At 35.3% G+C, this 14,662-nt stretch overlaps 1 protein-coding gene across 1 annotated transcript in view; it reads right to left on the bottom strand.

The window, feature by feature from the left end:
• Positions 1 to 981: 981 nt before the first annotated feature.
• ptpn9a (protein tyrosine phosphatase non-receptor type 9a) overlaps positions 982 to 14,662 on the bottom strand; it is a 17,760-nt gene continuing 4,079 nt past the window's right edge. Inside the window, exons 2-13 of the mRNA XM_077711221.1 lie at positions 11,601 to 11,744; positions 11,438 to 11,527; positions 8,857 to 8,981; positions 8,544 to 8,649; positions 8,334 to 8,444; positions 5,308 to 5,624; positions 5,148 to 5,235; positions 4,042 to 4,111; positions 3,523 to 3,601; positions 3,290 to 3,440; positions 3,005 to 3,212; positions 982 to 2,074 (exon numbers count right to left, since the gene is read on the bottom strand). Of these exons, the coding sequence (XP_077567347.1) occupies positions 1,884 to 2,074; positions 3,005 to 3,212; positions 3,290 to 3,440; positions 3,523 to 3,601; positions 4,042 to 4,111; positions 5,148 to 5,235; positions 5,308 to 5,624; positions 8,334 to 8,444; positions 8,544 to 8,649; positions 8,857 to 8,981; positions 11,438 to 11,527; positions 11,601 to 11,744 (1,680 nt within the window). The 3' untranslated portion in view covers positions 982 to 1,883. The remainder of the gene's footprint in view (positions 2,075 to 3,004; positions 3,213 to 3,289; positions 3,441 to 3,522; positions 3,602 to 4,041; positions 4,112 to 5,147; positions 5,236 to 5,307; positions 5,625 to 8,333; positions 8,445 to 8,543; positions 8,650 to 8,856; positions 8,982 to 11,437; positions 11,528 to 11,600; positions 11,745 to 14,662) is intronic.

The raw sequence follows: 14,662 nt of genomic DNA, 5'->3' as shown, positions 1-14,662 counted from the left end.
AAAAAATCTGATTAAAAGAACTGGACCAAAAGCCTCAAAGTCAGTTTTTTTTATAGAACTAAAACAATGTTTGACTTTTTTTCGTATTAAGATAAAATGTTTTTTTAATCATGCTTTTAATTTCAAAACCCTTTTCAGTGTGGCCCTAATAGTCCGCTTTTGTATGAGTTTGTAATAAAAGGGAAAATATTGCACCACTTATGAAGTCTCATTTAATGAATCAACAGTGGTTTACACTGCTTTGTTTTGTTGGAGGTAATGTGTAGAGTGGTGAGCACATATGCTTCACAGTAATGGGGGTGTGGGTTCGATTCCAGGCATGTTCTCCCGTGCTTAAGAGGGATTTCCATGACATGTAAGGGTCACTACCGACGTTTTTTTCTAACCATTGACAGGGCCCTCCTGTAACTCATTACGTTTTTCAACTCAAGATTGGACATTTTGGGCCAATGAAAGGGTGCTTGGACTTTTGGTCGCCAGTCTTTTGGTCACCGGTCTTTTAGTCGCCGGCCAGATGGTGACAGAGAATTTACTGTTCAAACCAGCTGCCAAAATTATATTAATGAGAGAGTTTAATATCTAAGAGAGAGAGAGAGAGTTTAATATTTAAGTACTGTTTAATATCGAAGTACTGTTGAAACCAGCTCTCCAAATTATATTCATGAGAGTTTAATATCTAAATATCTACTGTTGATTCATACGAGAGAGTTTAAAATCTAAGTACTATTTAATATCTAAGTACTGTTTAATAGCTAAGTACTGTTTAATAGCTAAGTACTGTATAACATCTAAGTACTGTTTAATATCTAAGTACTGTTGAAAAAAGTAGATATTTAGAAATTAAACTCTCTCATGAATATAATCTGGTTTCAACAGTAGTTAGATAGTATGCATATTAAACAGTACTTAGATATCAAACAGTACTTACATATTAAACAGTACTTAGATATTAAACAGTACTTAGATATTAAACTTTCTCTCTTAGATATTAAACTCTCTCTCATGAATATAATTTTGAGAGCTGGTTTCAACAGTAAACTCTCTGTCACCATTTGACCAGCAACCAAAAGACCGGCGACCAAACGAAAGGCCACGCAATCAAAACCAAGCAGTGAGTTACAAAAATGCCCTCAAAGTTTAACAGATGAAAAGAGTGTAATGCGACATGATTATATGTGAGCGGATTGGTCGTGCGTCTTATTGTGCGACAGACGGAAAAATAGCACACGTGGTCTTTCACATCTAGCCCGGCCGCAGCAGCTATTATGACATCTAACTTGCGCTAAATAAAATTAAAAAAGATCCAATAATAATGTAAAGAGCAACTTGGCCACCATATTTCCCATCTGAGGAAAATTATGTAAAATTGTTGACTTCCGCATGAAAAAAAAACAATTGCCACAAAAATAACTCTCAACCAATCGTTGGTCACCATTCACAAATTCAACTATGTTGTTTTTTGTTGTTTTTTGTGCTCTTAACGCGCTGTGTTACTACAAGACGTTGCCAAAGCTTAGTGGGAAAGTAGTAATTATTACAGTTGTTATTCCTTGCTGTGTTTGCGCTATTTTAGAAGATTTTCAAACTTTTTGTGGAGCAGGAATGTCAATCACTCTCATTATACGGATGTGGTACAGACGGGTATTAGCCAAAATAGCTAACATATTTATTTTTTATTATTTTTCCCCCATTCAACATTTTCCTACCATCCAATAAGACCATAAAAACAACAGTTAGACGTCCACACACCTGTTTTCTGGACTTCTGACACACATGCTGACGAATGGTCCCAAAAAAGAAATGGACGGCGATTTCCGAGACGCCACTCAGAAGAACAGCAGAATTTGTAGGAAGGGGAATGGCGGTAGCGACGGCAGAGGCTCTCACTGATTGGCCGGGAGCAGGCCGTGCCGTTGGGCGTGCTCCAAAATGGCGTTGTAGCAGAAGTAGTACTGGTCTGGGGTTTGGATACTGAAGGCCCGCTGTGTTCTCATGCGTCGCACCGTCTGGCATACGTTGAGCGAGCCCACGTCTTGGAGTTGCGACAGACTGATGTCCAGGGCGCAAAAAGTCCCTGAAACGGCACCCCGGCACACACACAAAATCCCTTTAATAACTTGAAAACAGATATTACACCATTCATTTTCTGAAATGCTTATCCTCAAAAGGGCACTGGAGCCTATCCCAGCAAATTACGAGCGCCGGGCGGGGGGACACCCTGAATTGGTGGGCAGCCAATCACAGAGCACAAGGAGACAAACAACCAATTGTAGCTAGGGGCAATTTAAAATAAAGTTATCAAATCCAATCCAATTTAGAGTGTTCACACAGTTAGCTTAGCATGATTTTGGGATACACCTTGAATTGGTGGGCAGCCAATCACAGGGCACAATGAGACAAAAAGAAACCAATCATAGCTAGAGCAGATTTAGAGGGTTGAACCAGCTAGCTTAGCATGTTTTTGGGATACACCCTGAATTGGTGAGCAGCCAATCATGGGGCACAAGTAGACAAAGGGAAACCAATCGTAGCTAGGGGCGATTTACAGGGTTCAACCAGCTAGCTTAGCATGTTTTTGGGGTACACCTTGAATTGGTGGACAGCCAATCACAGAGCACAAGGAGATAAACAACCAATTACTTGTAGCTAGGGACAATTTAGAGTGTTCATAAAGCTAGCCTAGCATGTTTTTGGGATACACATTGAATTGGTGGGCAGCCAATCACAGGGCACAAGGAGACAAAGGGCAACCCATCATAGCTAGGACCGATTTAGAGTGTCCAATCAGATTACCATGCTCGTTTATGGAATGTGGGAGGAACCGTAGTACCCAGAGAAAACCCACTCAAGCCCAGGCATAACATGCAAACTCCACACAACAATAGATATTTAAAGACTAATAGTAGTACAACACACAGCCCAATATTTGATGGTGTAACAATTATCTTATTGGCCGCCATTGATGTTCAAATGACTAAAAATACCCGTTTAGCGACCACCTCACCTGTCCTCCCAATCCCGGCACTACAATGGACAACAATGGGCGGTCCTTGTGGGTGCCCCGCCCACCGGGATCCCATAGACTTGATCATATTCAACTGCTGCCTCTTCACCACCGCCAGAAAGTCGATGAGCGTCATGGCAGAAGTGGGCACGCCGTAATCGGGCCAGCTCAGGTACTGGAAGTGACTCACTTGCCTCTGTTCGCACGTCTGAAACGTACCAAAATAAAAGACATTTATGCTACTTTTGTGACCCAACATGTGAAAAAAAAGTTTTTTGTGCTGACCTCGGTATTGTGCAATTCCAGGCTGGTATGGTTGAAGTGCGTATGATGGTCCACTCGTTGATTGACCACCGCCATGTGGCCGTAAACCTCCTGACCGCCTTCGTCTAGCGGCCAGTACTGTCCACATTTCCTTCGACTACCCTCTTCGGTCCTGCAAATATGAGGAAAAAAACTTTGAATACTTTGTTCAAAACCATATGGTTAAAAAACTACATTTAAAAAAAATGAAATACCTGGTTGTCATGACAACAACAAGCACATTCTGTTCCCAAACCATTCTCCAGAAGTCCCCGTATGTCTTTTCTAATGGACCTAAATAGTTCGGAAAAAAAGCCATTTTGCATTAAATAATGTCCAAAAAGAATAAAATAATTAATGCTACACATTCTCCCAAAACTAGTAAAACTGCTATTCTTGGCTACTATAATATTCCTTCCATTAAATTCATAAAAATTCATATTTGAGTACAAAATTAAAACTGGAGTACCCCAGAGGTCAACCCAAGGCACATTGTTTTTTTTTTTTTTAAAGTTTTTTTTCGAGCACACATTGCAGTACAGAATAGTTTTGATCAAATATTTATTTTAACCGCAGTATTAGTAATTCTATACAAACATGAACGTATTTTTATCATGAATCATGTTTGCCCAATCTGAAAATGGATATGCGGGAATTTTCTATTTGAAAAGCAAACAAAATATTGGCAATGGAGCATAAAAATGGAGTCAATATTGATCTTCTCGCCATCTTACCTTGAGTACCGATATATGCGTTCTTCTGTTTATAGCCATCCATGAAGCTGGCGTTGATGTAGTCAGATTTCTGTTGGAATATTTGAGAAATTAAACCAAGGCCACGCCCACTTTCTTAATCTAAAATCTTTTTTTTCACTAAGCCAACCTCTCACGATCTACAGCAGTACCTCAACATACGAGTGCCCCGACATGCCCAGCAATTTGACATATGAATAAAATTTGGGGCAAATGTTTATCTTGAGATACAAGACAAATTTTGATATAAGAGCACTGGGCGGAGCATTGCATTTTTTCAGTGTTTTTTTTCTCTGTTAGTCGGAGCAAATGTAAATTTTTGTTAAACAAAATTAGAATTAAGTTTAGTGTAAGGTTAGATAAACTTTATATTTGAGTGTGTCTGCATCGTAAAAGTTTATTTAAATTTGTTTATGTTATATCACGAGCGCATTGCCGTGAAAAAGTGAAATCCGTCTAATTTTAGAACTATTAAACACATTTTAGTACTATTAAACATATGTTGGTACTATTAAAGATATTTTAGTACTATTAAACACATTGTAGTACTATTAAACACATTGTAGTACTATTAAACGCATTGTAGTACTATTAAACGCATTGTAGTACTATTAAACGCATTGTGTACTATTAAACGCATTGTAGTACTATTAAACACATTTTAGTACTATCAAACACATTGTAGTACTATTAAACACATTTTAGTACTAATCAACACATTTTAGTACTATTAAACACATTCTAGTACAATTAAACACATTTTAGTACTTTTAAAACACATTTTAGTACTATTAAACCACTAGTTATTTGTTACTTTGTTAATTAATGGCAAATTACAACAAATAAAAAATGTTTTTCCAGTCCAATATCCCATTTTTGATGTTTTTTCAGTGGATTGGAACAAATTAATGTGTTTGTAGTTCATTTCTATGGGAAACGTTCGTCTGAGTTACGAGAAAATCGACAAACGAGCTCATCCCGGAACGCATTAAGCTCATATCTCGAGGTAACACTATAGTTTGTTGGCGATCTAGGTAATGAGCACCCCCGGAATGCTACTAAAAAGCTTGAACCCGAACGTTACAGACCTCGTTCCTTCTTGTTTTCAGATGGACTCTAGTTTGATCAAGGCACAGAACATCTCCATATCGATTCCTCTCCAGATTATAAACGGCTCTGTTAACAAAAAGACAATATTTTTAAATATATAGTTCGATTGGACGATGAATATTAATAAAAAACGCTCACTGTGCACAATGAAATGTCCCAGGCGGAGCTTCTTTGCGGAGCTCCTCGTACTCCTGATGGATCCCGGAGCGCTGAAGCCTACCTAGGTGAGTCAGCAACTCCTGAGGACGCATGGATTCGGATCCCGGGACGTGAACGGAAGAGTCCTCCAGGGGGATTGCCACCAGCTCGTCCACGGGGTCAGCGTGGCCGTTTTGCCCCGCTAGAAGTTGCTGGTTCCAGCTGAAGGCGTCTAAGGGGAGAAGGCCACCCAAGTGCTGGGGTAGGCAGTCCCTGGGGAGGTGTTGGCGCAGTTCGGCCATCTTCACCATTTGAACCTTTGGGGTCGTGCAGAGGGAGGATAAATAGTCATTTCTACAGGACTTGTTTAACTTGCTTGGCTGCCATTGGTGGCGCTAGAGCGTCAATCGATCATCATTGCAAGCCCCTCCCAGTTATCAAGGAATTTTGAAAGGGTATTATTAGTATTGTGAATTCATTTTGAAAAAGGTATAATTATTGTGAATTCATTTTGAAAAAGGTATAATTATTGTGAATTCATTTTGAAAAAGGTATAATTATTGTGAATTCATTTTGAAAAAGGTATAATTATTGTGAATTCATTTTGAAAAAGGTATAATTATTGTGAATTCATTTTGAAAAAGGTATAATTATTGTGAATTCATTTTGAAAAAGGTATAATTATTGTGAATTCATTTTGAAAAAGGTATAATTATTGTGAATTCATTTTGAAAAAGGTATAATTATTGTGAATTCATTTTGAAAAAGGTATAATTATTGTGAATTCATTTTGAAAAAGGTATAATTATTGTGAATTCATTTTGAAAAAGGTATAATTATTGTGAATTCAGTTTGAAAAAGGTATAATTATTGTAAATTCAGTTTGAAAAAGGTATAATTATTGTGAATTCATTTTGAAAAAGGTATAATTATTGTGAATTCATTTTGAAAAAGGTATAATTATTGTGAATTCATTTTGAAAAAGGTATAATTATTGTGAATTCAGTTTGAAAAAGGTATAATTATTGTGAATTCATTTTGAAAAAGGTATAATTATTGTGAATTCATTTTGAAAAAGGTATAATTATTGTGAATTCATTTTGAAAAAGGTATAATTATTGTGAATTCAGTTTGAAAAAGGTATAATTATTGTAAATTCATTTTGAAAAAGGTATAATTATTGTGAATTCATTTTGAAAAAGGTAGAATTATTGTGAATTCATTTTGAAAAAGGTATAATTATTGTGAATTCATTTTGAAAAAGGTATAATTATTGTGAATTCAGTTTGAAAAAGGTATAATTATTGTAAATTCAGTTTGAAAAAGGTATAATTATTGTAAATTCAGTTTGAAAAAGGTATAATTATTGTAAATTCATTTTGAAAAAGGTATAATTATTGTGAATTCATTTTGAAAAAGGTATAATTATTGTGAATTCATTTTGAAAAAGGTATAATTATTGTGAATTCATTTTGAAAAAGGTATAATTATTGTGAATTCATTTTGAAAAAGGTATAATTATTGTGAATTCATTTTGAAAAAGGTATAATTATTGTGAATTCATTTTGAAAAAGGTATAATTATTGTGAATTCATTTTGAAAAAGGTATAATTATTGTGAATTCAGTTTGAAAAAGGTATAATTATTGTAAATTCAGTTTGAAAAAGGTATAATTATTGTGAATTCATTTTGAAAAAGGTATAATTATTGTGAATTCATTTTGAAAAAGGTATAATTATTGTGAATTCATTTTGAAAAAGGTATAATTATTGTGAATTCAGTTTGAAAAAGGTATAATTATTGTGAATTCATTTTGAAAAAGGTATAATTATTGTGAATTCATTTTGAAAAAGGTATAATTATTGTGAATTCATTTTGAAAAAGGTATAATTATTGTGAATTCAGTTTGAAAAAGGTATAATTATTGTAAATTCATTTTGAAAAAGGTATAATTATTGTGAATTCATTTTGAAAAAGGTATAATTATTGTGAATTCATTTTGAAAAAGGTATAATTATTGTGAATTCATTTTGAAAAAGGTATAATTATTGTGAATTCAGTTTGAAAAAGGTATAATTATTGTAAATTCAGTTTGAAAAAGGTATAATTATTGTAAATTCAGTTTGAAAAAGGTATAATTATTGTAAATTCATTTTGAAAAAGGTATAATTATTGTGAATTCATTTTGAAAAAGGTATAATTATTGTGAATTCATTTTGAAAAAGGTATAATTATTGTGAATTCATTTTGAAAAAGGTATAATTATTGTGAATTCATTTTGAAAAAGGTATAATTATTGTGAATTCATTTTGAAAAAGGTATAATTATTGTGAATTCATTTTGAAAAAGGTATAATTATTGTGAATTCATTTTGAAAAAGGTATAATTATTGTGAATTCATTTTGATAAAGGTATAATTATTATGAATTCATTTTGATAAAGGTATAATTATTGTGAATTCATTTTGATAAAGGTATAATTATTGTGAATTCATTTTGATAAAGGTATAATTATTGTGAATTCATTTTGAAAAAGGTATAATTATTGTGAATTCATTTTGATAAAGGTGAAATTATTGTGAATTCATTTTGATAAAGGTATAATTATGAATTCATTTTGAAAAGGTATTATTATGAAAAGGTTCACTTTTAATAGGTATTATTATTAATTATTTTTGAATGGGTATTATTATTGTTTACTTTTGAATGGGTATTATTATTAATTACTTTTAAAAAGGTATTATTTAATGTTATTTTTTGTGCACTTCCCTACTATGTATATGTTGTTGACTACCTACATGTACATATATATGTATTCAGTTTTTGATTATTTATTTGTCCTATTGTTTGTTGTTGTTATTTGTGCACCGACAATAAAAGCATTCAATACAATTAAATTAGTTGCACCAGGTTGACATACCTACATTGTGCTTTGTTAAAACTAATCCCACCAATAGTTTTAATATGCCAGTGTCTTTTTTAAATCATAATTCGCGATAAAAAAAAAAACATTTTGTGGTGGCTTACCCGCTCTCGAAGTTTCTCCTTCAACAGAAGACTGAGCAGGTTGTAGGGAACCCGAAACCACACCGGAGCCCCAACAATCAACACTTTCTTCAACCTGGCAGGGAACGCCCCCTGGTAGACAAAAAAAATACAAAAATACATTTAAATATGGTAAAGTAGATTATTAGATACTTTGTAATCCACTTTCCTGTGATCAGGACAAAAACAAACCTTGAGTAAATTGAGAATCTTCTTGCTCAAGTCCAGCTCAAAGTTGGTGTAGGTGGAACCGGCCATGTCGTAAATGAACACCAAACCGTTCCTTTGAGTCTCAAAGCTGTGGACGACAATAAAAAAAAAAACATTCAATGAGCAATTGACCAAATCCTAGAATTATGCACTCCATAACATGTTCAATGTTTTTTTTTTTTAAATTTCATTGCCCGCCACTGAAAATATTAGACATCCAATACATTAAAATATCATATAAGTTTAAGATATTGCAGTAATCCCTCGAATATGGCGGTTACGATACCGCTTTTACCTCTCCACGGCACGGTCCAGAAGGTAAAAGAGTGCTTGTAGGACGACGTGGTTGCCCGTCTTGTTTGGGTGATGAAGTTTGGCAGTGTACAAGGCGATGGAGGCCCCTGAAGGATCCCGTGCACTCTGTAACACAGTTTCATTCCAAATTAACAACAAAACAAGACCGGATTCCTTTTCGATCACATTTTCAAAAGGATAAAAATACTTTTCCATCATTACTTGAAGTGCCAATCACATACTTGTCAATCTGGGCCAATTGATCCCCTTATTAATGATTGCAATTCCCCTTATTAAGTGATTAAAAAACATATTTACTTACATAGGGCACACTTAAAAGTCAACATTTTTCCTCAAAGTAGATGAGGTCCCCATTCAACCATTTGTATGCACTATATTCAGGATTCTGTAGATGTCGCTGTTTGACGCTGACATCTTGACTGTCTGGGTACATTGCTTGCTGACACGCTATATTTATATAGTAAAAAGGCGGATAGGTAAAAGGTGAAAGTGCATTTTTAAAGCATTACAACATTAGCAGTCGATTATGATGTTTTGGTCTGCTTTCAGTGACCGAAAAGATCCAAATTAGAGCCAAAAAGGGTAAAAATAGATCGGTTTAAAAAAAAAAAAACGAGATCAGTTTTACAAAAAAAAACGAGATCTGTTTTACAAAAAAAATACGAGATCGGCTTTACAAAAAAAATATCAGTTTTTTTTTTTTACAAAAAACTACATCAGTTTTTTACAAAAACACAAGCTTGGTTTTACAAAAAACGAGATCAGTTTTACAAAAAACACTTTAAAAAATCCTGCACAAAAGTTGTTATATGTCGTACACCATTTAAAATGATCAAAAAATATCTAAAATACGGGAAAACTGTCTAAATTGTATGCAACCAGGATGAGAAAGTCTAAATTTCCCCACAAGGGGGCACTCCTGTTCACCAAACGGACTTTTTTTTGGTCCATGGCAGGAAGAGCAATCCTAGATTCAGTAAACGACGGTGGGGAGGAAGACAATTTAACAGCACCCGATCCAGGAATACAGCTAAAAATACTCAGACAGGATATGAAATATGAACAACATACTCAGCATCCACGTCGATGGTCTGCGTCAGCAGTCTTTACGAGAAGGATATATATTCCCAATAAAAAAAGGGAATATATCTTTAAACGTGGCACGATTCTTAATAAAAAAAAAATGCTCGTAAAAGGTTGCGGATTTATCTAAAATGAGCCAAGTCAACTGCGAATTAAATGCAAATACGGTATTTCCGCAAAGAGTGCCAGGGTGCATTTCTGGATTTAACTACAGAGGTGGTGGGGGCTTTTATTTGTGCAAGCACATTTTTTTGGGGAAGACGCTGGAAAACAGTGGAAAAACCACAAGAAATAAAGTAGGTAGGTACTCATTGCGGTATTGCAATATCTTCGGTCGAGAATATTTTACCTTTTGTAACATTGTTTTGGAGGTTTGGAGGAGGATTTTGTAAGGTTGATTTTGTAACCTTGTTGGAGGCCCGATAAAAAACATATTAAAAATTTCTACTATACAAAGACTAGGGGGAAGAAATTAAAGAAATACAAGCTATGGGGATTCAGAAGCGTTTTTTTCTTCAGATTAGTATACTATGCTGATGATATAGTGCTTTTTACTATCTTAAATATTACTTAGAAGGCTTTATACTGCTAAGTGGTGGACTTTGATGTTTGGCATACATTGAACTGTTTGTAATCTTGTCTGTATTAAAATGCAGATATATTTACTGTACTGTCATTGTTTGTTTGTTTTAAAATACAATATTTTCTCACATAAAGACCCTATTTGTCCCTAAAAAGTCTCAGAAATACCACATGTGATTATTTTTCTTAAGATTTTTCCCTTCAAAGTAATACATTTGTACTCCCTATTAAAACTACAAATATGGAGGTGAAAATTCTGAATTAGGGGGAGGCTTATATGCGAGAAATTGTAAAAATTCAACGATTTTGAAGCGATTTTTCTTCAGATTTTCCCTTCAAAATAACACATTTGTACTCCCTATTAAAACTACAAATATGGAGGTGAAAATTTTGAATCAGGGGGGAGGCTTATATGCGAGAAATTGTAAAATTCAATGATTTTAGGTAAATTTTCTTCAGATTTTCCCTTCAAAGTAACACATTTGCACTCCCTATTAAAACTACAAATATGGAGTTGAAAATTTGTGAATCAGAGGGGGGCTTATACGTGAGAAATTGTAAAATTCAATGATTTTAGAAAATTTTTATACGTGGAGTCGGCTAATATGCGAGAAAATAGTGTTTTTCCACATTTAAGTGTAAATTGGTCATAAAATTCAAGGAAATTTTTTAGACATTGCTAATTTTAGAATGTTAGTTTACGTTTAGTACAGGACTACACAATTAATATATGACTATACTCAAGCTTTGGACACATTCTTATTCATTGTACAAGACAAACATTTGGGAAAGACTAAAATATGATTAATATAGCTTTCTAAAAAAGTCTGAAATGATTAGAGTCTCAAAAAAAGAAGCCTAATCACAAATATAGTGTGTCAACAATGAAATCTTACCAGCACTGTGAACTTTCCACTGAGCAACTCTGAGCGCAGAGGTTCTTCCTGAGGCTGAAGTCGGACAATTCCTTCTTTAAGACGCGTTTCCTGCAGAGAGCAAATAGCCCAGACAGTTGGATATAAACCGATGAAGACGAGCAAGCGTGCCGGCTAAAGCTACCCTATAGCTGTGGAACAGTTCGATCGCTCGTAAGACGTCGAACTTGCGCGCCATGAGGAACTTGACTGCCAATTCCTTGGAGAGTGGAGAGACGCCATGCTGATTGGTCCATCGAGTAATTTCCTCCAAGAACTGTCTGGTGGCCTGAAACAGATGACCAAAAACATTTGTAACATCCCAAAAAAATATTCTGCTTTATTCCCCTCCAAATAAATGCAGTAAGCCTCCTACAACTCATGTGTGTGGGACCATGCTTCAACTTGTAAACATTTAGGAGGTAAATTTAGTACATAAAAGTCATAATATGATGGGAGGAAGCATTTAAAGCAGGCTTAGCATACTAGCCTCATTATCACACGAGCATACTAGCGTCATTAGCACATTAGCAAACTAGCATCGAAAGCACACTAGCATACTAGCATTGTAATCACGCTAGCATACTAGTGTCGTAAGCACGCTAGCATAATAGTGTTGTGAGCACGCTATCATACTAGCGTCTTGAACACGTTAGAATGCTAGCGTGGTGAGCACACTAGCATACTAGCGTTGTGAGCATGGTAGCATACTAATGTTGTGAGCACACTAGCATACTAGCATCTGAAGCATGCTAGCATACTAGAGCACAAGTACGCTAGCATACTAGCATCGTGACTATGCTAGCGTCATAAGCACACTAGCGTTGTGAGTACGGTAGCATACTAGCGTAATGAGTTATTAGTATGCTAGCATACTAGCGTAATGAGTTATTAGTATGCTAGCATACTAGCGTAATGAGTTATTAGTATGCTAGCATACTAGCATAATTAGTATGCTAGCATACTAGCATAATTAGTATGCTAGCATACTAGCGTAATGAGTATTCTAGCCTACTAGCCTCACTATTCATTCTACCACAACTGCTAAATGTTATACTACTCTGTTTTGTTAGTGTCACAAAAAACACAAGCAATTTTCAACATTTTATTTACTGAGAACAGTTCAATGTTCTTTATTTTAATGTGTGTATTCACAATATATATTGTTATGGATATACCAAATATTTAGATAATCAGTAACATGAAAAAAAAGCATCAATCTGTAACTTGATATTAAAATGAGTTGTGAGTTGGCATTTTGCAAAGAGCAATGTGAAATAAAATGTACAAATTTTAAAATTAATTCCAGCTAATTAGAGAATCAGTACTGACCATTATAAAACTTTTATTTTGTTAACCACTAACCATATGATCGGGCAATAAACCAAACAAGAAAAGCATTGTCAAAATCCACACAAAGTAACTCAAATCGGTTTTGAAAAGACTTCCCAAGAAAAAAAGTATTTAGTTAGTATTCTCACACGAGTGTGTGTGTGTGTGTGTGCGAGTGTGTTAAGGGGGCTTCCTGCGCACCCCCCACTCCACATCTCGGCCTTCTCAGCAGCCCACAGCAACACCGCCTTCTGCTTTTTGTGGTCAGGTGGGACCCACGAGCGTGGAAGGGGAGGCGGGGGTTGCAAGGCAGGAAGTCCACTTATGGGAATGTCTTAAAGAGTACAAAAACGCTCAGTGAGGGGCGGCTGAGGCCCGAAGACAGGAAGCCACTGTGTCTGCTACGCTTTACTCTCTCGAGGAAAGACGACACGACATGAAGCTTCCCCTCTGTTCCAAAAGTTTAGCATGCACCGCGTGAGCCGAGAGTGCACCTGACGCTTAGATTTAAACGACCATTTATTGGGCTAGAACAGACATGAGGCAAAATGACATTTGAATATTTCTTAATACATTCCTTTGGACTTGACTTTGTACTTTATACTTTTTACTGTGTTTTTAGTGATGAGTATGTTAATACTTGAGTCCTTTTTTCTGTTTATGTTTCATATGTACTGTTAACGGATGCACTTTTTTATTTGTATCATATCTTGTGTTTTTGGTGTTTTACAGCCCTTTTATCTTTTTTTAAGTAACATTTTAATATTTCTTAATACATTCCTTTTGACTTTGTACTTTTTATTTTAATGATGAGTGATGAATATGTTAATACTGGAGTCCTTTTTTCTGTTTATGTTTCATATGTACTGTTAACGGATGCACTTTTTTATTTGTATCATATCTTGTGTTTTTGGTGTTTTACAGGCCTTCTATCTTTTTTAAATAACATTTTAATATTTCTTAATTCATTCCTTTTGACTTTGTGCTTTTTACTTTAATGATGAGTGATGAGTATGTTAATACTGGAGTCCTTTGTTTCTGTTTATGTTTCATATGTACTGTTAACGGTTGCACTTTTTTATATGTTATCGTATCTTGTGCTGACCCCACCCATCTGTCACATTTTTAAAGTCAATGTGGCCCCCCGGGTCCAAAAGTTTGCCCACCCCTGGGCTAGAATGAAAAATCTAACCCAAACAAAATATATTTTTAGATTTTACAAAATGATTTTTGAACTAAAAACACGGAAAAAAATGATTAAAAACTGACAATTATTGATTAAAAAGGGGGAAAATCATGAAATGTAATATACATCTATACTCTTCATTTGAATTAAAATAAATCTTTACCCTTGCTCACAGTTTGCTCACAAATTCAACCCTTAACTCCCTTTTTAACAACCTAACCGCTAAAATCTGTCAAAGTGTAAATCAGAAAATGACACAACAATTTCAAAGCAACAACAATAATAATAACCAACTTCAAGTCAAGTTCAGCCTCATAGATCTCCACGCCAAGGACAACTTCCCGTCAGGTACGCTTTACGACTCCGAGGTCAGACCCCAACCCCCCCCACCCCCCCCTACAGGCTTACGACCCCCCCCCATTTCCTGGAGGAGTCGCTCTTGTTTAGTTTTCACCGCTGGGATCAAATCCACAGATCCGTTTTGGTTTGGCGTTGGCGTCCTAACAGTGGAGGAGTGGCTTATTTGTTTCCTTGAGGGCGCATAAATATTTACCTGATCACAGCAGATGTTTCCTCTCAATGTTCCGCCATGTTGGATTCTTAGCGAGACGTCGTTTTTAGCGGCTACGGCACCCCCCGCGGAACTATGTGCTTTGGTTTGGATGCTATTACGGGAAGATTGATGGAAA

The sequence above is a fragment of the Stigmatopora nigra genome, unplaced genomic scaffold (assembly GCF_051989575.1).
Source record: "Stigmatopora nigra isolate UIUO_SnigA unplaced genomic scaffold, RoL_Snig_1.1 HiC_scaffold_25, whole genome shotgun sequence".
NCBI classification, from domain to species: domain Eukaryota; kingdom Metazoa; phylum Chordata; class Actinopteri; order Syngnathiformes; family Syngnathidae; genus Stigmatopora; species Stigmatopora nigra.
Note: the sequence above shows the minus strand (reverse complement) of the source record. Positions and strands in the feature narration are given on the sequence as shown.